At 39.6% G+C, this 22,991-nt stretch overlaps 1 protein-coding gene across 4 annotated transcripts in view; it reads left to right on the top strand.

Annotated features, from left to right (window-relative positions):
- ankle2 (ankyrin repeat and LEM domain containing 2) overlaps nt 1–22,991 on the top strand; it is a 56,739-nt gene that overhangs the window by 18,168 nt on the left and 15,580 nt on the right. For all 4 annotated transcript variants that reach the window (XM_043715432.1, XM_043715431.1, XM_043715430.1 and 1 more), the window contains 8 exons: nt 4,630–4,824; nt 5,932–6,125; nt 7,270–7,458; nt 11,154–11,276; nt 11,373–11,439; nt 13,328–13,509; nt 19,388–19,485; nt 22,727–22,905. In XM_043715432.1, the coding sequence (XP_043571367.1) occupies nt 4,630–4,824; nt 5,932–6,125; nt 7,270–7,458; nt 11,154–11,276; nt 11,373–11,439; nt 13,328–13,509; nt 19,388–19,485; nt 22,727–22,905 (1,227 nt within the window). The remainder of the gene's footprint in view (nt 1–4,629; nt 4,825–5,931; nt 6,126–7,269; nt 7,459–11,153; nt 11,277–11,372; nt 11,440–13,327; nt 13,510–19,387; nt 19,486–22,726; nt 22,906–22,991) is intronic.

Here is a 22,991-nt window from a genome sequence, read left to right as displayed (position 1 = left end):
TATCACCCTCACCTTAACCTCCTTCCACCTATTGCATTTCCAATGCCCCTCCCCCAAGTCCCTCCTCCCTACCTTTTATCTTAGCCTGCTTGGCACACTTTCCTCATTCCTGAAGAAGGGCTTAAGCCCGAAACGTCGATTCTCCTGCTCCTTGGAGGCTGCCTTTCCTGCTGCGCTGTTCCAGCAACACATTTTCAGCTCTGATCTGCAGTCCTCACTTTCTCCCAACAACATGCTTAAGTCCAGTTTGGATAGACTGAGTTCTTTATTCTATTCTTCATGTTTCATTGTATAATTTTGTGAATACATTTTTTGTTTGTTTTCAACCTGGTAGTCAATCTCGCTAAACTGTGCCCTTACTGAAACAAATCACAAAGTTATGGTCAGGGCTGCCTGCTTAAGAATATTTTGAGTGTTCTGGCCTCACCCATAGAAATAGTTTGAAGGGTGGTCACTTGGTGGGGCAAGGATTAGTTTGGTTGGGTGGAGGTGGTTGGTTCAGACCATGTGATGATTGAAAGGAAGTGGGTGAGGTGATGGAAGGATAACAGAATGATGGAAGAGAAGTTGATTTTATAGTTATACAGAAGTTAGAGGGTTTGATAACTCAGTTGCCTGGACAGCTGGTTTATGATGCAGTGTTCAAATCCTGTATTGGCTGAGGTCACTGCAGTAACTTTCACTTTCAGAGCTGAGCAACTATCCAAACAAGCAAGTCACTGACTCTAATTCAGAGTAGAATAGCTTTTCTTTGCGAGGGTTCTAGACACAGGATAATTGCCCATTGGAAGTTTAAAGTTCCTGGCCAAATCCCATCTAATCATTGTGTTAGGATATCTGAGGGATCCTGACATAAACCTTACAGTATATGTCCAGTCTTTGACTATTTAGAAAGGATACCTTTGTCTCTGTCTCATTGATATCCTGCGATATTTTAAAGTGATGGTGGTCTATTGCCCCATCCTCCTCACAGCCCTGTTTAAGAGACTTTGGTCTCCTTCTGAGCTTGTATCTGGCTCGTGATTAAACTGTTACATTAGTTTTTGCCCATTCCTGATGATTTTTCATAGATGCAGCTATGTATGATGATGCACATACTGTGCTAATGCCTCATAATTGTCTTTTTATTCTCTTTGTTATTGGACTAAGGCTGTACTCTTCTGCGACCATATCATAGTTGGAGTGCTATGGCTAGCTGACGTTTTTAAAAAAGTCATATGTAGGTGTATTCCCCTTGTCAAATTGAAGTTTGGCATGGGGTGTCAAAATTCTGAAACATCTCCCGCTGTGACAGATCTGAATGCCTCATAGCTCAGGAACAATGGTGTAGCGGCATAGAGCTGGCTGCCCTAATTGAAAAGTGATGTGCAGTTAGGAGGCCAACTGAAGGAACCAAGGTAATAGGTGTATATCCTTCTGTCTAGAAGGATCTTCCAGAAGAGGATTGACACTTCCAATAAAGTGACCTTTGCCATCAAACATATGCCTGTATGGTGCCTGAGCAGCACCCCCTATGGGATAAACAAGCACCTCATGATTACCCTGTTTACCTTAACAAGAAATTATATATCATTGTTATGAAGGCCTATATTCCTACACTTGCAACAGACAAGATCACATTGTGATTTTATACCTTCCTTGAGCAATCCCAGCCTACGCCCCAGCAAGTGAGAAACTGATCCTCCTCAGACAGGCAGAAAGGACTGGAATCTCTGGAAGTGTGTGATAGGCAAGGAAGTAGTGGGGCAAGTAAACATCAACATATCCTATCTGACAAAATGTGTAACATGGATCTTGTCAGAACCAACACGCTGTCCTCTGGTGAGATTAATTTCAATGAGTTGGTAGCACAGAATTGGCTGAGCAGTATTTATTCATTTTAGCTTTGACACTTATGCTGATAATTCCTTAGCTTTGCTTTTATGTTAATACACTCAAAGCATTTACTGTGGAAATGAAACAATAAAAGATGAAGTTATACTTGTTCCACAGATAACTTGGTGTTTGTTGTGATTTGTCAAGCTAAACCTTCAGTACCTCAGAACAAAGTCACTTTAATTTTGTTTTACTGAAGTGGCTTTTGTAATCAGAAGTATAAATTTCAGATAGATGTGAAATTCATGTAATGTCCTATATTTAGTAGTTGAGTTTGTCACAAAATCTTACTTTTGACAGGCTTAAAATATTGACTTGTCCTCCTGAATTGGCTTCAGAATTGACTAAGAATGTAATCCCTCACAGTTGAGGTAGGCCATTCAGCCCCTCCAGCCTGCCCCATCATTCAACAAGATCATAGATTTATCTCATGCATCAAACCCTTCTTTTCATGCCATCTTATTATAGTTCTAAACTCTCTAATATTTCAAAAATCTATCTTTCTCCTCTTTAAATACTTTGTGATCTAGCTTGAATAGCTCTCTTTTTGGTAGAGAATTGCAGACATTCACTACTCTCCGAGATAAATTCCTTCATACCCCAGTTTTAAATAAGCATCCCCTTGTTCTGCAAGTGTGTGCTCTATTTTGAGGTGGAAGCATTTTCTCAATATCTACCCTTCCAAACAGCCTCAGAATCTTGTATGCTTCAATAAAATCATTCTTCATCTATAGATTCATATAGTACAGAAGAGGCCCTTCAGACTGCTAAAAATACCTAAACTAAAAATACCTGCTTACTGGTTTTTTTAATGCAGTAAGCAGATAGCCTTGAATGACATGACATTTCAAGTACTCATCCATGTTATTTTAAAAGGTTCTGAAGTGTTCTGCCTCACCTACCATCCCAGGCAGTGTAATCCACACCCTCACTGCTGTGGATTTTCACTGGGTGAAAAATATTTTGTCAAATCCCCTCTAAACCTCCTGCCTTTACTCTAAAATTATGCCCTCTAGTTATTGACCCTTTAAGGGGAGCTGTTGCTTTCTCTTCACTGTCTCTGCCTTTCAAAATCTTATACACCTCTATAAAGGTCACCCCCTCAACCTCTCTTTCAAAGAAAGCTCCCTGAGCTTATCCAGCCTGTCTTCACAGCTGAAGTGCTCCATCCCAGGCACCAACCTTGCATGTTATACCACTCAGCAACATGATGCCTGAGATTTCTACTTTCTACCTTCCTCCTGCTCGAGGAGCCATACAGCACCAATTTCTTTTCTCTTTAATTGGAAAAATTGAGATTAATTTTCGTGACTTGCTGCCCTACCATCTGAAATTGGATAAGTCAGCACTGAAATTGGATCAAACTTAGGACCTTTCACCTTTGTGGCCAAGGACTTTAACCCTTGGATATTATGAGTGGCATGACATTAGGAGCAAATCCCACTAATTCCAGCTAAAGTGTAATCCCTACACGGGAACAGAGTTTGCCATCAGGTTGCAGATGAAGGAAATGTAGCACTAATCGGATCTCGACTGGAGAATGTTACCTGCGCCCTTCTTGAGAGAAAGAGTTCAACGGTTATGTTATTTTGAAATTAATTATGATTTAAAGAAACTTATTTTGAAACAGTGTCACAGTTATAGTTATAGTTTGAAATGCAATGCAATCTTCAAATTCATCTTACCAGGATTGGTGTGGCTTGACTTGACTTCAAGGGTAGGATCCCGAGGCAATGATAACTTGTATTGCAAGAGGATAGGAACATTAACCCTGATTTTGCTGGGGGTGAGTTAGGGAAATGTTTCTGCAAGGGAAGGGAAAATAATGTTTTCTGATATTTCTTGCCACGATTCTTTTAACTGCAACCTGGTGGATTTATAACAGGGTCATATGTAATCTGATTTTAAGGCTAATTTGGGTTTGCAATGTATTTATGATAATAACTAAACAGGGTTTGGAGGCTTTCCCTTCCTTCAAGCAATTAACACCCCAAAACCCCAGAACTCCTGTCAGTGAAGGAGAATAGATTTCCTGTGGGGCTGTGAAATTTGCCTCATTAAAGAGGATCAGCTGCAAATTATATATTGGGAGAATACTTTGAGATTACACCCTTTACTGTGTTAGAACTCCTGCCACTTGCTGAGCAACCAGAGCATTGAAGGCATTGAATGTTATCCATCCTGAGTGCTTCATTCCCACTGTTTGTGGGACAGCGCAAAACGAACTGTCCCTTAATCAGTTGAACATTTTGGAAACTTAAATGGAAGGAGTTGGTACATAGTCATGATTTTGTTCAGGTCAGCTTGTTAATGTTACGGCAGGGTAGCTGAATGATTCTTATGCTGGAAGTTCTCCATGGAGCCAGCAGGTGGCGATTGGGAGCTTAGGCCAGTTAACTACCATTCGTTTATGTCAGAATACTAAGTCCTCCTTTTGGATTTAAAATTTTCTATACTGTTATCTATAATGGCAGGTGGCTATTTATTATGTCATGTGCAAGCAAAATAATAACTACATATAAATATTGTTACTTCTAAATTGGCCTTCATGATAGTATACTTATTAAGATAAATAGCTTAACAATCCCAAAATGGAAAATGCTTCCCTAATCCAATGTCTTTCATCTCAATGGTAGTAAATATGGTTTCAAAGATGTGGCAATATTGGTTGTTGTGACTGGTATTTCCTGTGCAAGAGCATTCACTTGGTGAGTCCCTTTGTTTTGTAATTGTTATTTTTTCCTACCTAAACAGACAAAGTACATGTATATGTGGATAAGAAGGAAGCTCTTCAAGCTGTAAAGTTGATGAAAGGGTCTCGGTTCAAAGCTTTCACAAACAGAGAAGATGCAGAAAAATTTGCCAGAGGGATTTATGACTACTTCCCCTCACCGAGCAAGTCAGCTGCATGTGTATCGCCATTGAAAGCCAATGTGATGTGTAATAGAGGTAAATTGTTGTCAACTAATTTCTTGAGGATTTTGGAAGTTTTGTGCTATCCCTATGACTTCAACATTTTCTTGATTTTTTTCATATTAACAAAACTGGTTTGATAATTTTCTGGAAATAAATACTGTATTGGAGAACTAGTTCCACTGTCCTAACTTTCTTCATAAATCCACAATGAAAGCAAAAAGTGAAATTAAAAGTTTGTAACTTTTCAGATTTTTATACTGGTTTAGGTAGTTACTGATAGTTTGCAATTTGTATTTCAGTAAATGCTAGTTTGAATATCAATCTCTCTCTTCTCAAGCTGTAGCACACTATCATTAAACATTATTATTAGACGTATCTGATTTGCACATTGCACATGTGTGATGTGAAGGTGTTAAATCAATTAAAATATTTGCTTACTTTCTCTTGCATGCATACTCACTCATTCAATCCCTCCCTTCAAATCTAGCAGCAGATTTATCCTAATTCTCAATTAACTCTTGGTCAAATAGCCAGCAACAGTTACCGCCCAGATTCTCAAATGTAGAACGAGCATGTGGGCACAATACTGGAGGGTTAGTACACCTTGAGGGGCGACATACTGAAACCTTTTGATAATGAATATTGAGATCAAAATACCGTTCAACAGTTGCACTCTACTTGGATAAAAGATTGTTCCCAGTTAGTATTAATTAATTTTTGACAGGTTGGATTCTGATAATGGGGAAATAAAGGTGAATTTATTTTTTTTTTGCTTCTCTTGCATATCTTGATTATCCTGATCCTGTTCCTCTTGCAGTGTCTACACGCTGATCATTGCATAAAATTTAGATTGGTCAAAAATGTAATCTCTCCATTTCATTCACTGTTCAAACAAAGGATCAAAATTAAGAATTTTCCTTGTCCTCAGTTATTGCGATATCACTTAAAACCTAACCAAAGAATGCTGAGATAGTATGACCAAATAAATCAACTTCGTATTTTTTAAAAAGCAGTAATGAAAGCTGAGTTTTGCTTCAGCATACGATGGACTAATCTATGAACAGTTTTGTTGCGTACTTTTTTCTCCAATTAAATTCGTATGTTTGTTGAGGTTATTCTGCTTATTTGTATTGTCGGTAGATGGCGCAAGTTCTATGGAAGTAGAAAGCACCAATAGGGAGAGAGCCAACAGTTTCAAAAGCCCACGCTCTCAGGATTTAACATCCAAACTGCGGAAGGCTGTTGAAAAAGGAGACAAGGCCATCTTTCTTGATCTTGTTTGGAGTAATCCACGTTACCTAATTGGATCTGGAGATAACCCTACAGTTCTACAGGTTTGAGGATTTAATGCAGGTTATTCTGTGTTTTTTTTTAATCTTAAAGCATTGACCACTACCACAGTCGAATTTCCTAGTTCAGATACTCTAGGAACTGAGCTTCACCCCCATAAACAAAAACTTCTGAACTTAAGTGAATTAGACATTGGGAAAGGCTTAGAGAAAAAGGTTTGTGCAGTGAATAATGAAAGCACCGTTCTGATATTGTACTGTGTCAGGAATTGAGAATGCAAGTTGCCTGTGTTTCTCAGATACTTGACTTTGGTTTTGTAGGTATTACTGACATTTTATGGTTGATATTTCATTGGGAACTGGTCAAAGCTTGGGTTGGTTTGCTTTGGCCCTTGTGATTCTATATTCCATTCAATGGTTCCTCTATAATACTCACTGGTCCATTACTCTTGACCATGATGGAATGTTTAATTGCATGGTGCACAACAAAAAGTGGAACAAATGTCTTCTGTTAGGGGCTTTGAATTATTGTACACAGTCTTGGATATCACATGCTTATGTCACATCTGTGAGGCTTCAATCCGATCTATCTTACTGACATTTCCTGTTCCTGTTACACACAATATAAGAAGGCTGTACATCATTGCAATGACATTTCACTTGGGTTTTGTATTTGGCTGTAGAGACCTATCTCCAAGAGAGGGCAAACACCAGTTTGTAATTACATACAAAAACAGAAATTGCTGAAGCAACTCAGCAGGTCTGACAGCATCTGTGAGGGAAAGCAGAAATAACATTTTGGGTTCGCTGGAGCAGAAATGTTAACTCTGCTTTCTCTCTATAGATGCTGCCAGACCTGCTGAGTTTCTTCAGCAATTCCTGTTTTTGTTTTGGATTTCTAGCATCTGCAGTTTCTTTTGACTAGTTTGCAATTACATGGACACTACCAAAAAGATGAGATTTTGTTCTGAAGGGCGGTGTAGGTTGAAAACCAAATTTGTATGAAGTAGTATCAATAGAACTGCTCCAGTCATCCTATACCCGGTTATCCAGTGTATTTTTTGAAATTTTGAAGAAAATCACCTTTTACTGCTTCAGCAAGGGAATTGAGCACAGAACAAGGGAGAAGTGGATTAGAAAATAAAAGTTTCCTCTGTGAAATAAAATACCTTTTGTGTATAAACTGCAGGAAGGATGTCGATATAATGCCATGCATGTTGTTGCTAAAGAAAATCAGCCTCAAATTTGCCAACTTCTATTGGACACATTGGAAAACCCTGAATTTATGCTGCTGATGTATCCAGATGATAATGAAGTTATGCTGCAAAAACGAATCAAATACATAGTTGATCTTTATCTCAATACACCTGATAAAATGGTTGGTATTACATTTTGTTTTGACTTTCAGTGAATATTGATGTGACTTGTGAGTTTAGAAAAGTTTCTAAGTTAACTGTCGCTGCTGTTAATGAAGAATGTTGATTTTTATTTTGTGTAAAACAAAGAGTACAAATGGTCAGCTGTTTGGGTCTGGTTATACAGGGCAAAATGTAGCTTGAATTTCAGGTTGGATTGTAGTGTTTTTATTTTTTTTTGTTGAATTGTGCATTTTACTACATTTCCTGTACATCCAGTGTGATCTATCTGAGAATACTGATAAAATCTAACATGAAACTACAAAATCATTTTGGCTTCCACTCTTATTAGACAGCTCTTAAGGCAAAATTTCCTTAGCTCACTGTTTTGTTGCAAATATTTGTATTTTGCATGTATCTGCATTAAAATAACAGATTAGTCATGATTTGTTGAATAGCAGAGCAACCTTTATAGGGCATGTGGTCTACTCAGCCTTTTATTTGTGTTCTATTCATTTACCAGTTATGTGCCTATTCGTTAACCCATTGTACCATTACCTTGAGAGAGAGAATTTCAGAAAGCTATTTTTGCCACGTCGAATTCCATACTCCGTACTATGTACTGCCACATGTGCACACTTGATCTCTTTCCCACTCCATAAGCACCGACTCATCTTATTTCAAAACTCCAGTTGCATTTTGGTTCTTCGTCTCATTCGGTGTCTGAATAAGCAACATTTCCCTTTTCCATTCAGATGTTAAGGAACACAAGCTGCAACAACTCACTGGTATTGAGTCCTCCCTCCTCTTCACTTTTTCACTTTGGAGCAGTTTCTCTTTAAATAAGTTTCACTCTTTCCAATTGGAAGGTCTGATTAGGGGTACACACAAGTCCAAGTTATGTCTGTCACTTTGCAGGCTATGTGGACATTCCTTGTTGCAATCCTACTCAAATGGTGGGCCCTTCCCTCAGCAATTTCTCAGTGATATCATCAGTGCTGCTTCCTTTTTTTTTGACTGGAATTGGAAAATTAATCAGTTTTGCTTCTAATGTCCATCCTTCTCTCCATTGCATCTGTTCCAATATTGCAGTCCTCCATAGGAGTGCCTCTGACATGTCTTCCTTTTTTCCTCAACTGTGGATTGCCCCAGCCATAATTGAAAGCCACGTCCAACCAATTTCTTATACTTCTACTCTCATCATTTCCCCTCCATCCCAGAACAACAACAAAGTTCTCCTCACCCTTCACTTTCCACCCTGCCAACCTCTGTAAAGGCTTACCCTCTGCCATCTCTAGCAAGATGCCACCACGAAACACATCATCCCCTCCCACGTCAGCATTCCACAAGGACTATTCCTCCATGTCACCATGGTCCTCTCCTTCCAACATTTCCTCACACCACATTCCCATGCAATTTGCAGAAGGTGTAACACTTTCCCTTATCCTGTAAGCACCCTTGAGGCAGCAGTTTACTTCCACATCTTTCAATCTAATACAATGTAGTTGCTGCTCACAGTGAGCTTTCCTCTAAATTGTCAAGACCAAACACAAACTGGGTGACTACTTAAAGGAATACCTCAGCTTTCTCTTTAAGATCAATCTCAACCTTGCAGTACCTTGCTATTTCAATACATCATAATATAGTCAGAGGTGCAGCAAAGCCTAATGAAAGCTGAGAGAACAGTATTCTTTTTCTGCTTAGCACTTTAAAGCCTTCAGGGCTCAACATTGAGTTTAAGAAGTTAAGAGCAGGCACTCCCCATCATTTTGACACCCCATACCCCACCAGTTTTTTTTAACGTACATGTTCTCGGCAAAGCTGATCTACTTTGGACTTTTCGCACTTACCATTAATGCCTATTTTGTGTATATGTATATAAATAAAATATATCTTACCTGTACTCCCATTAGCACACTCCTTTTGTCTTTTGCTTTGTAAGCTCTCACCGTTTGTTTCACTCTCTCCTCATTGCCCTTTGTCAACTGCATAAAAACTATCATTTTACCAACTCCTTCAGCTCTGTAGAAGAGTCAAGTTGAAATCAAAATGTTAAATTTGTTTCTATCCCCAGAGATGCTGCCAGACTTGCTGAGGTTCTCCAGTTTTGATTTTCATTTGTGTCACATCATCACATTTTAGCTTCTTTCTATGTTTCATGTCCCAGTTATTGCTATAGATGGAAAATCAGACTCCAGCACCAAAGCCTGAGAATGGCTTATGCCCGAAACGTCGATTCTCCTGTTCCCTGGATGCTGCCTGACCTGCTGCGCTTTTCCAGCAACGCATTTTCAGCTCTGATCTCCAGCATCTGCAGACCTCACTTTCTCCTGTGTCAGATACTCTGATATTATCTAGTTGCCCCTGAATTTTGAAATTTCCATGAAAAATCACCCTTTAACTATTGGAAAAAGCTACCTAAATCTTTATCACTATCTACATTTAAATGACACAAATCTAATATTGTTGAAATTTCAATGTTTTAAAAAAGGTTGTCTTTCTAAATCCCTAAGTTAGTTGGAGGTCATTTACATTTAAGTTATTTTCCCATGATTGTAACAGTTATGCTAGAGCGAAACACCACCTCCCAGGATTGCAGCATCATGCTCACAAGCAGTTAGCCTGCACAACAGCCAATATGTTCACATCAGTGGCTGTCAGCGAACTATTTGTGTATCATCAAGCTTGGTGCTATCTACTAAAATTTGTGTTTACATGGTACCCTTAATATAATAAAATTGTCAACATCACATACACATTCCAATAGAGGCTATGAGATAAAGAGTAGAAGAACTTAAGTCTAAGGGTATTGAGTTGTATTGTACTACCAACAACATTCAAAGCATATCTAAGATGGGAAAGTCGTCTTGGCCGTTTCCCTGCTACTGAACTCAGTGTCCTCTCCTTTCACATTCGTCTATCGATATGCATCTATTATCTAGAGATTGACTGTAATTATCACACAAGGCTCACTTCGACTGGGCAGCATGGTGGCTCGGTGGTTAGCACTGCTGCCTCACAGCGCCAGGAACCCGGGTTCGATTCCACACAGACATTCTCCCTTTGTCTGCTTGGGTTTCCTCCAGGTTCTCTGGTTTCCTCCCACAATGCAAAAATCTGCAGGTCAAGTGAATTGGTCATGCTAAATTGCCCACTGTGTTAGGTGCATTAGTCAGGGGTAAATATAGGGGAGGGGAATGGGTCTGGGTGGGTTTCTCTTAGGAGGGTTGTTGTGGACTTGTTGGGCCAAATGGCCTGTTTCCGTACTGTGGGGAATCTTAAATAAAATCCCTCAGCTTCACGTACTTAACCACTGAGAGACAAAAAAAAATTCTTCGAAGTATTGTCCCTTCCATGTCTCTCCTTTCTGACCTGGAAATACATCGCTGTGTTCTGCTCATGTTTGGGATTCATATAATCTTTGGAGCACTGGAGTCATAAGGACTGCAGCAGCTGAGAGGCTGTACGACTAGGTTTCCATTGCAGCTTGGAATAGATTATTAATACAGTTTTGTCAGCATGATTAATACCTTCCAGCAAATGGGTGTGTAGGAGAGCATATATTCATCTTGCAAGGGAGAATTCATATAAATCCTTGTTTACTGTGTAATTTGGAGTTTGAAATCGAATTGGTCTGCTATGTTTGGTTCAAAATTTTATATTTAGAAAACATTTAATTCACCAAAGCCCCTTCTAAAATCGATTACTTTATTTTCAGGGTTTTGACACCCCATTACATTTTGCCTGTAAATTTGGACATGCTGAGGTGGTTAATGTGTTATGCTCACATCCTGATATCAGCAAATTTGCAAAGAACAAGTGTGGCCAAACTCCTGTGGAGGTAAGGTTTCATTATCTTTTTTTTCCCATAAATTATGTTAAATTAAAGTTTCTTTCATGAACAGAATAAATATGGTTGCATTTTTTCATTCCACAGGTTATCTGTGAAAGGAGTAAAAATAAATCTGAAGAACTAAAGGAAAAGATCCGAGAGTTTTTACAAGGTCAGTCACTCTAAGACTAAGGATTTAATAAAATGCATGCTATGCCCGTGCGCAGTTTGTTTCTTTTGAGGGGCTTTCTATTGCTGAACACCTTTTGATCAAATGTCTGGCTGGTATGAGGAAATGGCTCATTAAAATTGTTGGAGGTGTTATGGGAGGTTTGCAAGGCCAGTCGTCATTGGTACAGCAGGAGTGATGGCAACACAAAATGGCAACATACCATGACACTACTAAAATATTGCTTTCTAACAGTAATTAGATTAGATTAGATTACTTACAGTGTGGAAACAGGCCCTTCGGCCCAACAAGTCCACACCGACCCGCTGAAGCGTAACCCACCCATACCCCTACATTTACCCCTTACCTAACACTACGGGCAATTTAGCACAGCCAATTCATCTGACCTGCACATCTTTTGGAGTGTGGGAGGAAACCGGAGCACCCGGAGGAAACCCCCGCAGACACGGGGAGAATGTGCAAACTCCACACAGTCAGTCGCCTGAGGCAGGAATTGAACCCGGGTCTCTGGCGCTGTGAGGCAACAGTGCTAACCACTGTGCCACCATGCCGCCCACAAATGTAGATACTTCTGACTATATTTGCAAATAGACAGCCAGGGAAGGCACATTATAATTTGGACTTATTTAACTTAAGTTCTGAAAGCATTTAAGTTTACTTCTCTTATATGTATATGACGTTTTATATCTTTACTGTATGCAAGTGTATTAGCCCTGTTAGCTTGGCAGTGTTTGTATAGGTTGCAGTGTGTATTAAAGCGTTTAAGTAGTTCATTTGGTTTTGGTCACAAGTTTGCTAAGAGAAAGGGGGAAATAAAGGGATAATTTTCAACCTACAACTGAAGTGGCTTGTCTGCTACTGAGCGAGCCTATGATTTTACTCCGTTCATTTTTCCTTCAATAGAATCATGCCTGATGGCCTGAAAATTGGATCAGGCCATGAAACTTGTATCTTTAGAGAGTCTCTGTTGGTACTTTGTCCCTCCCATTTCTGCTTATACGTAGTATTTGTAGCAGAATGGGGCAAAAAATAATCCTTGTTCCGTATTACCTTCTATGAATGTCCTTCTACTACTCTAATTCCTCCCTTTCAGAAGATTGACAAAAAATTTTGTCTAAAACCCTGTTTCGCTAGACGCAATGCACGGGATGTACCTTATTGCAAATAACTGATAGTTGTGATCTTGTGGTTAGACCAGCAGGCATAGGAACTCACAACAAATGGTGTACATTACCTAGTTGTAATGGTGTATCTCCAGAAGATGGTGCTAATTCTGCACATTCTACCTTGAACTCATCTAAGCTTTGCAAGAATAGTTTGTGAAAATAATATAATAATGTGCATGGTTAGCACTGCTGCCTTTCAGCGCCAGGGACCCAGGTTTGATTCCAGCCTTGGGAGACTATGTGGAGTTTGCACATTCTCCCTGTGTCTGCCTGGGTTTCCTCCCACAATCCAAAGATGTGCAGGTCAGGTGAATTGGCCATGCTAAATTGCCCACAGTATTATGTACATTAGCCAGGGGTAAATGTAGGGGAATGGGTCTGAATGGGTTACTCTTCAGAGGGTCTGTGTTGACTTGTTGGGCTGAAGGGCCTGTAGGGAATCTAATCTAATCAAACTCTCATTATGTGGAACTGTTTTCTTACTAGCTTTATAACATAATGTAATTGCTGCCTAAAGGTTTTTATGATTTGGAAGTTAACATCAAGACCATAATTCATGCACATACTTCTAATCTGTTTCCTAATTTGCTTTAATATTGGTTTTCTTACACCTCTATAACTTGGTGTCTTGTTCTGTTGTAGGATTTTTGGTTATAAGTACAAATAGTTGATATTCAAATTGAACTGACAATATTCTGTTTCAGATCGATACTATGTACCATTGCTAAGAGATATTGACAACTCCTGTCCACCCATAATTGGTTCTCCCTGGTCACCTGATCAGTCATCTGAGCAGCATTGCACATCTTTATCCAGGCACATTGGGAATCCCAAGGATCCAGTTATGGAAGTTAGAGCGTTTGCAGGACCCATGCCTCCATCCAAGGTAACAGTTCCTCTTTTTAAAACTGAATCTCTGTCATTAAAATACATGATAATTGAATAAAGTGAGTAAGTATATTGTAGCTGTTCTGATGTTGCATGTATGTTAGAATATTATCCTTAAAATTGTCTTGTAAACATGTACAAACTCTTGGGCTTAAATAGATCTATAATTATCTTTTTTTGTAAAAATTATTCTTGCAACTCATGAGATATCTACTAAGTAAGCAGTTGTTGTGCTCATTGGTCATTGTTAATTATCTTACATATATTATCCTGATTATTGGTTCATTCATTGTAGGGCAGAGAGTATGGAAAGAATTAGGAATCTAAGTTCCGGTACAGCCATAAGGGGACACCACTGAAAAGGTGGGGTAGTCAACACAGGACTGAGTGTGTTGTTCTGAAGGGTGTGCAGTTGATGAAACAAGGTAAATAAGCTTGTAGCACTGATTGAAATTGGTGATTGCAATGTAGTTGGCATCAGGGACATGGTTGGACTAAATATCCAAGGATATATGTTGTACTGAGAGGACAGGCAGAAGGGTTGGGGTTACCTTGTAAGTAAGAAATTAAATCAATAGCAAGAAGCTGTATAGGATCTATATAAGGATACAGCATCTGTATAGGTAGAGTTAAGGAACTGCAAACGATAAAAGATCCTGTGGGAGTTATATACAGGCCACTTAGCAGTAGTCAGAATGTAGGAATGAAAATAAATCAGGAGATAGTAAAGGCATGCAAGGAAGGCAATATTACAGTAATCTTGGGGACATCAATATGCAGGTGGACTGGGAAAGCCAGGTTAGTAGCAGAGCCAAAGAAAAGGAATTTGTGGAATGTCGACACCATGCATTTTTTGGGACCAGCTTGTGGTCGAGACGGCTAGAGAATAGGCAGTTCTGGATTTGGTGATGTGTAATGAGGCAGACTTGATTAGGAAATTTAAGGTGAAGGAACCCCAGGGCCACAACATGATAGAATTCACCTTATAGTTTGAGAGGGAGAGGTTTTGAACCTGATGTAACCGTGTTAGAATTGAGTGAAAAGTAACTGCAAAGACATGAGCAAGCAACTGGCCAGAGTTGTTTGGGAGGGGAGCAAGAGTCGTCATTGGGACTGCTGAAAAATGAGGATGGAGAATTAGTAATGGGGAATCAAAGAATGGCGGAGGAACGCCCCCACTCCTGACTACTGTACATAATGTGGGATCGTGTTCAAATAACGAACAAAATCAGTGAGTGGCGAAAATAGCCTTTTTTATTCAGCAACCGCAAGTAGCACAAGTTGAAAGTGGCAATAGAATCCTGAAATGCAGTAATTATACTAGCCTTTTTATACACATTTCTTACATATATTAAAATTCCATTACTATGGTGTTACATTGTTTTATCTATAGTACATAAAAGTTTGAGGGATTTCTGTCGTAGGAAACAGGAGCCGAGTTAAAACGTGTGCTTAGTGTCTGTCTGGTCTGCTTGCATAATTGAGAGGTGTTAGTCTTTTGTCTTTTAAGTTAGTAAACATTAGTAAAAAATACTAAGTCTATATGATCGAAATAAGTTAGAAATTGTACCTGCACTTATTAAAAGAATAAAGGTTACTACAGCTGGTTTGTGAGATTTGTTTACTATTTGTCGGTGTGAGCTTCATTCATTCAAGCAATTTCATACAAGCACTCTTTTGACAGTTAGTTTCTTAAAGGGATAATGGACTGGTTAAAAGTTATTTAACAAGTGCATACTAATTGGAGAAACTGTTTGATGTTCTGTAATCTATTCAGGTCCGGGAGATGGTTGGTAACGACTGATTAATATTGTAATGTTTCATGGACACTACATGGGGATGGTATTGTTTACAATATTGACACCTATGCAGAGGTAGCTTTTGATGTAGAAATATGCCTGATAAGTGTTTAAAGTGACTGGGTTGAAAGGGGTGTTTTAATTTTAGTCTACATTGTAATAGTACAATATCATACAAAATGCGGTTTTATGAATGAATGAACGAAACTTAGATTAGATTAGATTCCCTACAGTGTGGAAACAGGCCCTTCAAACCAACAAGTCCACACCGACCCTCCAAAGAGCAACCTACCCATTCCCCTATGCGTTATAGTAAACGGCAGGTTAGTAAAGGGTTATGAATGAATGAACGGGAACCTGGTATTAATAAATATAGTGGGTGAGTGACTTAGTAAAGATAATCTAAGTCGCAATATCTTTCAACTCTCATCAGTTTGGGATACTGTTGGAAGGATAGTCTCTTGAAGGAAAATAGAAGAGACAGTCAGATCTTGGGCACTAAGAATGAATCTTTTGTTAGGTGGGATTTGACAAAATTTAAAAGTAATTGTTATAGGGGACACTCCTGTCAAGGGCACAGACAGGAGATATTGCAGCAGTGAATGTGAATCTAGGATAGAATGGAATCCTACAGTGTGGAAACAGGCCACTTGGCCCAACAAGTCCGCACCAACACTCCGAAGTGTATCCCACCCAGACCCATTTCCCTACCCTATTACTCTATGTTCCCCCCAGACTAATGCACCTAACCTACACATCCCAGTTTAGCATGGCCAATTTACCTTAAACTGCACATCTTTGGACTGTGGGAGGAAATCTGAGCACCTAGAGGAAATCCATGCAGACACAGGGAGAATGTGCGAACTCCACACAGATGTTCACCCATGGTTAGAGTGGATCCCTGGTGCTTTGAAGCAGCAGTGCCACTCGTGGTATGTTGCTTTACTGGTGCCAGGATTAAGAATGTATTAAAACATTTGAAGCCTCTTGTTAAAGGGGAGAATGAGAAACCGGAGGTTATTGTACACATTAGTAGGTATGGCATAATTAGGGAAAAGATTAAGGCTTTGCAGAGTCAATATAAGAAGTTAGGTAGAAGATTAAAAAATCAGAACCTCAAGAGTAGTAATCTGTAGTTTACTGCTGGTGCTTAGCTCAAATGAGGTAAAGAATAAAATGAATGGGTGAAGAGGTGGTGCAGTGTTCAAAGGTTCAGGTTATTGGATCATTGGGAACTCTTCTGGGGCAGAAAAGATCTGTTCAAAAAAGATGGGTTTACCTGTAATAGTAAGGGACAAATGTCCTAGAGGGAAGATTTGCTAATTCTATAATGGGAGGCTGTGAATATTTGTGGGGGGGCTAGAGGGATCCTAAGTAGCAGAGTAAACAGCAAGACAGAAGAGGGTGGTTTCGAATCTGAAAAGAACACGTTAATTAGAAAAGACAGGCAAGAGCAAGTCAGAGAACCAAGTAACTCTGATGAATTAAATTGCATTTATTTCAGTGCAAAGGAAGGCTGATGAACTCAGAGCACTTTTGGGAACATGGGGTTAGGATGTCGAAGCTATTACAGAAACCTGGATAGGACTGGCAGCTTAATGTTCCAGGTTTCAGATGCTGTAGGAAGGGTGGCAAGCGAAGAGGGGGGAGTGGCTTTTTTGATTAAGGACAACATTGTTGCTGTAACTAGAGAAGGTATTTCTGAAAAATTGTTCAGTGAAAATATATGGGTTGAAATTAACAATAAAAAGGGAATGATCACCTTGATGGGGTTGTACTTTAGACCTCCCGAAAGTCAGCAGGACATTGAGGTGCAACTTAGTTTTGGATTACTTATTACTTTGGTTGGACCCTTGCCAGGCAACTCTCCTACCTATTATGTTATTTCAGACATTTGGTTTGTCTCCAGCACCATCTTATTTTGAATTTTTTTGTCATCATCTCTCTGCCTTATTTAATCAGATTATTGGTCATCCCTTTGCTTGTTATTCAATTGGTAACACTTTACTCACACCATCTAACACTCTTGATCACCTACAGAGACCTATTATTGAGCCTGTTGACATTCCATTCTCATCATTTGTATGATCTTTTGATCTCTCTGTCCACTGACCTCTCTGACCATAAATTCTGTGCCTGTGTACTTCGGGCCCTGATGGAATGCATCACACGCTAATAAAAGTGATGGCTGCAGAAATAGCAAATACACTCATGGTAACTTTCCAAAATTCACTGGACTCCGGGGCAGTTCCAGCAGATTGGAAAACAACAAAATATGATGCCATTGTTCAAAAAAGGAAATAGACAAAAGATGAGGAATTATGGACCAGTTAGCTTAACTTCCATAGTTGGGGAAAATACTTGAGTCTGTTATCAAGGAAGAAATAGCAAGGCATCTATATTGAAATTGTCCCATTGGGCAGATGCAGCATGGGCTCATGAAGGGAAGGTCATGCCTAACTAATCTACTGGAAAACATTACAAGCATGGGGACCCAGGGGTGTCTATGTAGATGTGGTGTATCTAGATTTCCAAAAGGTATTTGAGAAGGTGCCACACAAAAGCTGTTGCATAAGATAAAGATGCACGATGTTACGGGCAATGGATGGAAGATTGGCTAACAGGAAGCATACGTAGATGATTTGAAGATGGGGACCACGTGTAGAGTGTCAAAGTTTGTGGATGACACTAAGATAAGTGGTAGAGCAAAGTGTGCAGAGGACTGTGAAACTTTGCAAAGGGACACAGATAGTTTAAGTAAGTGGGGAGAGGTCTGGCAGTTGGAGTACAATGTTAATAAATGTGAAGTCATCCAATTTGGTAGGAATAACAGTAACAAGGACTATTACTTGAATGGTAAAAAGAAATTGCAGCATGATGCTATGGAGAGGAACTTGGGTGTCCTTGTGCATGCATCACAGAAGGTTGGTTTGCAGGTGCAACAGGTAATTAAGAAGGCAAATGGAATTTTGTCATTCATTGATAGAGGGATTGAGTTTAAAAGCTGTAGCAGCTGTATAGGTTGCTGGTGAGGCCACAATTGGTATACTGCATGCATGCAGGTTGATCTCCTTACTTGAGAAAGGATGTATGGCATTAGAAGAGTGTAGAGGAGGTTCACTAGGTTGATTCCAGAGTTGAAGGGATCTGCTTATAAGGAGAGACTAAGTAGACTGGGATTATGTTCATTGGAATTTAGAAGAATGAGGGGCATCTTCATAGAATCATAGAATCTCTACAGTATGGAAACAGGCCCTTTGGCCCAACAAGTCCACACCGACCCTCTGAAGAGTAACCCATCCAGACCCATTCCCCTACACTATACCCCTAACTAATGTACCTAACCTACGCATCCCTGGACACTGTATTGTTAACATGGTCAATTCACCTAACCTGCACATCTTTGGATTGTGGGAGGAAACTGGAGCACCCAGAGGAAACCCACACAGATGTGGGGAGAATGAGCAAACTCCACACAAGGTCGCCCGAGGCTGGAATTGATCCCGGGCTCCTGATGCTATGAGGAGGCAGTGCTAACCACTGAGCCACCTTATAGAAATATATGAAATCATGAAGGGAATAGAAGTAGAGAGGCTGTTTCCACTGGCAGGTGAAACTAGGACAAGAATGCATAGCCTCAAAATAAGGGACCAGGCAGCAACAGGAGGTGAAGAAGTCGACGTTTAAGGTGTAACCCTCCTTCAGGGCAAAATTTTATGGGGAGCAGTTTTAAGACTAAATTGAGAAGGAGCTTCTTCACCCAGAGGGTTGTGAATCTACGGAATTCGCTGCCCAGTGAAGTAGTTGAGCCTTCCTCAATAAATACTTTTAAAGCTGAGAGAGAATTTTTTGAACAGTAAAGGAATAAAGGGTTATGGTGAGAGGATGGATAAGTGGAGCTGAGGTGACATGATCTTATTGAATGGCAGGGCAGGCTTGAAGGGCCAAATGGCCTACTGCTGCTCTTAGTTCTTATGTTCCTATTTATATAGCACCAATGTTTTTCATGATTTTTTTTTCCTTAGAACAGATACAGTTTGTTTATACTGTTGTCGTTCTTTTCTTGTTTCAATTCAGGCAGAGGAATTTCGGAGAGTATGGAAAACTCCATCTCGAGAGAGAGCAAATGAATTTAAAAAGGCAGATGCTGAGCGAGGCTATGAGAGAGTTGGAAGGTAAGGACACCAAATCGCAATCTACAACTTCCTCTCCTTCTAAATATGAAAATGAGGACGTGAATAGTTCATCCTGTGCAGACATAGTCTAACTATGTTGGCTGTCGGTTAGCTCAATTGCTTGGACGGCTGGTTGGTAACAAGAGTAATGCCAACAGTTTGGATTCATTTCCTTTATCAGCTGAGATTACCAAGTCGATGTCACCTTCTCAATTTTGCTCCTCACCTGAGATGTGGTGACCTTTGTTAACTACCACCAGTTGTGTGTGTCTAATGAGAGAGAAACCCTGTCACCCTCTGGGCTTATTGGAAACTTTTATATTTATATATGCTATAAATACCTCTGCTAAATAGAAAACAATCACTCTTCACTGCAGAGATTTTCAAGCAACATTTTAAGTATCAATTTGAAAGTGCTGACATTCTCCCAAGCTGTCTACCTAATGTATCCAAGCTTACAGCTCTGAAGGACCTATGATTAATTGACAGCTTATGCTGACGTAGTTGACCTCCGTTTGAGTGTTTCTTGAGTCAGTAAGGGATAGTTTCCACCAATGCCCTCTACCTGATTGACTTCATGTGAGAATTTACACATCTGTGAGCATCACTTTAAATACTATTATATCTACTCAAGTGAGGAGATTAAAACTGTACACAGTACTCCAGATGTGGTCTGAATGGGTCATGTTTCCTTGACAGTTGAAAAGTGCACCGAGAGCTCCTGTTTGAATTACTTAACCACTGTTAATATCCATTAAGAGTTGTGCTATCAGAGAGAAAAAGAAAGAAACTAGATAATAACGTCCAGTTTATTAAACCGTTCAAAGGTCACAGTGAATATAAAGTTATACACGTGTTAATTCAACAAAGAAATAAACCATTCTAACTGGAGGTTATTGAGACTAACATCTTGCATCAGGGAAAATGATTATTAAGGGGTTTGTAGTGGAGCACTTAGAAATTATTAATGCACTTAGGCAGAATGTGTAGAGATAACATTGTAATGGATAGAGGATTAGTTGGCTAATAGGAAGCAAAGGGTAGGAATAAATGGGTTGTTTGAAGATTAGCAAGGTGTAACTACTGGAGTGCCACAGGGATCAATGCAGGGGCCTCAACTATTTACAATTTGTATAAATAACTTGGATGAAGAGACTGAAGTTTTAGTTGCTAAATTTGATTTGATGATGAAAGATGAGTAGGAAAGTAAATTGTGTGGAGGATATAAAACCTATAAAGGGATATAGCTAGGTGCAGTGGGCAAAAAAATGGTAGATGGAATATAATGTGGGAAAATGTGAACTTGTCCAGTTTGACAGGAGGAATAGGAAAAGCAGCATGTTATTTTGGTGAAGAAAAATTGCAAACCTTTATAGAACATAGAACATAGAAGAATACAGCGCAGTACAGGCCTGCCCACAACAGAAGTGAGACTCACCGGCCTATAGTTACTAGGGCTATCCCTACTCCCCTTTTTGAACAAGGGAACCACAGAAGATCTGTGCGTCCTGCTACATGAATCATAAAAAAAGTATAGAGATTAAGCAAGTGTTGACGAAGGCAAATAGACTGTTGCCATTTTATTGCTGGAAGTATGGAATATTAAAGAAGGGAAGTTTGGTGACAGTTTCATAGGATTTTGTTCAGACCACATTTGGAGTACTGTGTACAGTTTTAATCTCCTCACTTGAGTGGATATAATAGCATTTGAAGGCTGACATGGCTGAATTCTGGGATGAAAGGCTAGTCTAATTGGTAAAGGGTGGACAAATTGGACTGGTATCTATCTCAGTTTAAAAAAATATAAGAGTTTATGTTATTGAAACTTTCAAACTCCTGAGGAGCCTAAACAGGGTAGATGCTGGGAGGATATTCTCTCCTTTGTAAGAGAGAAAAGAACCAGGAGACACATTTAAAAATGAAGGGTCTCCCATTTCAGTTGGAGATGTGGCAATATTTCATCTGTGGAGTTTTCTCCTTGACATCAATGTAGACATTCCTGACGAAGGGCTTTTGCCCGAAACGTCAATTTCGCTGCTCCTTGGATGCTGCCTGAACTGCTGTGCTCTTCCAGCACCACTAATCCAGAATCCGGTTTCCAGCATCTGCAGTCATTGTTTTTACCACATCAATGTAGACAGATTGATTAAATGTTTTTAACAATGAGTTGGGCAGAATCTTGATGTAAAAGTCTGTCAGAAGGCATGTGGATAGATAGGAAAGTGGAGTAGAGGCAACAATCCGATCTGCCTCATGTCAAACATTGGAACAGTTTGAGGGGCTGAGTGGCCTTGCTTTTCTGTTAGGCATGTTAAAAATTGAATAGTTAACATGATTGCACTTAGATATTTTTAGGCGCTCCCTAGTGAGGAGAAGGAATCACTTCATTTAATAGATGAATCGTTCTTTGGTAGTGGAATTGTAGATAGGCAGGATGGTGAAGAAGGCATTTGGCACGCTTGCCTTCATTGGTCAGAACATGAGTATAGGAATGTTATGTTGTAGTTGTACAGGACATTGGTGAGACCACTTTTAGAATATAGTGTATGATTCCGGTCGCCCCTCTATTGGAAAGATGTTGTTAAACTTGAAAGAGTGCAGAAAATATTTACATGGATGTTGTTGGGACTGGAGGGTTTGAGTTATAGGAAGAAGCTGAATAGGCTGTGGCTTTTTTCCCTGGAACAATGGAAACGGAGGGGTGACCTTTTAGAGGTTTATAAAACCTTGAGGGGCATGGATAGGGTGAACATCTCAGTCTTTTCTCATGGGTGGGGATGTCCAAACTAGAGGGCATAGGTTTGAGGTGAAAGAGGAAAGATTGAAAAAGGATCTGAGGGGTGTGTAACTTTTTCACGCAGAGGGTGGTCCAGTTATGGAATGAGCTGGTGGTGAAGACTGGTACAATTACAACTTTTAAAAGGCATTTGGATGTGAAATAGAATAAGAAAGGTTTATAGGGATGTGGGCCAAATGCTGGCAAATGGGACTAGGTCAGATTGGGATGTCTGCTCAATGCAAGTTGGATAGAAGGATCTGTTTCCATGCCACATGGCTCTTGCCCGATAATTTGTGCGTTCTGCATTTCACTTTTTTAATAATTTATTCAGCCGGTAGTAATGCTTGCATTAATTTCACCTAGAGGAAAAAACAAGCAAATGCTTTACCAAGAAGACTTTTAAATCTTTCAAGTGGGCTTTTAATAAGTAACGGTGTAATGTAGTAATAACTTTCATTTCAGGGATTTGGCTCATGAAATGGGACACCCATGGGCTGAGTACTGGGAGTTTCTTGGCTGTTTTATTGATCTTGCGGCACCAGAAGCAATTAGAAAAATAGAAGACTATCTGAGTAAAAAAGCTGAACAGAAAGGTGGAGACATCCATATCTGCAATAAATTCAGAAGTCCTCCACCAACTGGTAAGTGTAAAAGTAAATAAGAATCATGGGAATTATAGCACAATACCAGTTCTTCCACATGAACTATATACCCCCAATTAGAGTAG

The sequence above is a fragment of the Chiloscyllium plagiosum genome, chromosome 25, assembly GCF_004010195.1.
Source record: "Chiloscyllium plagiosum isolate BGI_BamShark_2017 chromosome 25, ASM401019v2, whole genome shotgun sequence".
Taxonomy (NCBI): Eukaryota; Metazoa; Chordata; class Chondrichthyes; order Orectolobiformes; family Hemiscylliidae; genus Chiloscyllium; species Chiloscyllium plagiosum.
The sequence above is the reverse complement of the archived record's forward strand: the minus strand, read 5'-3'. Positions and strand labels throughout refer to the sequence as shown.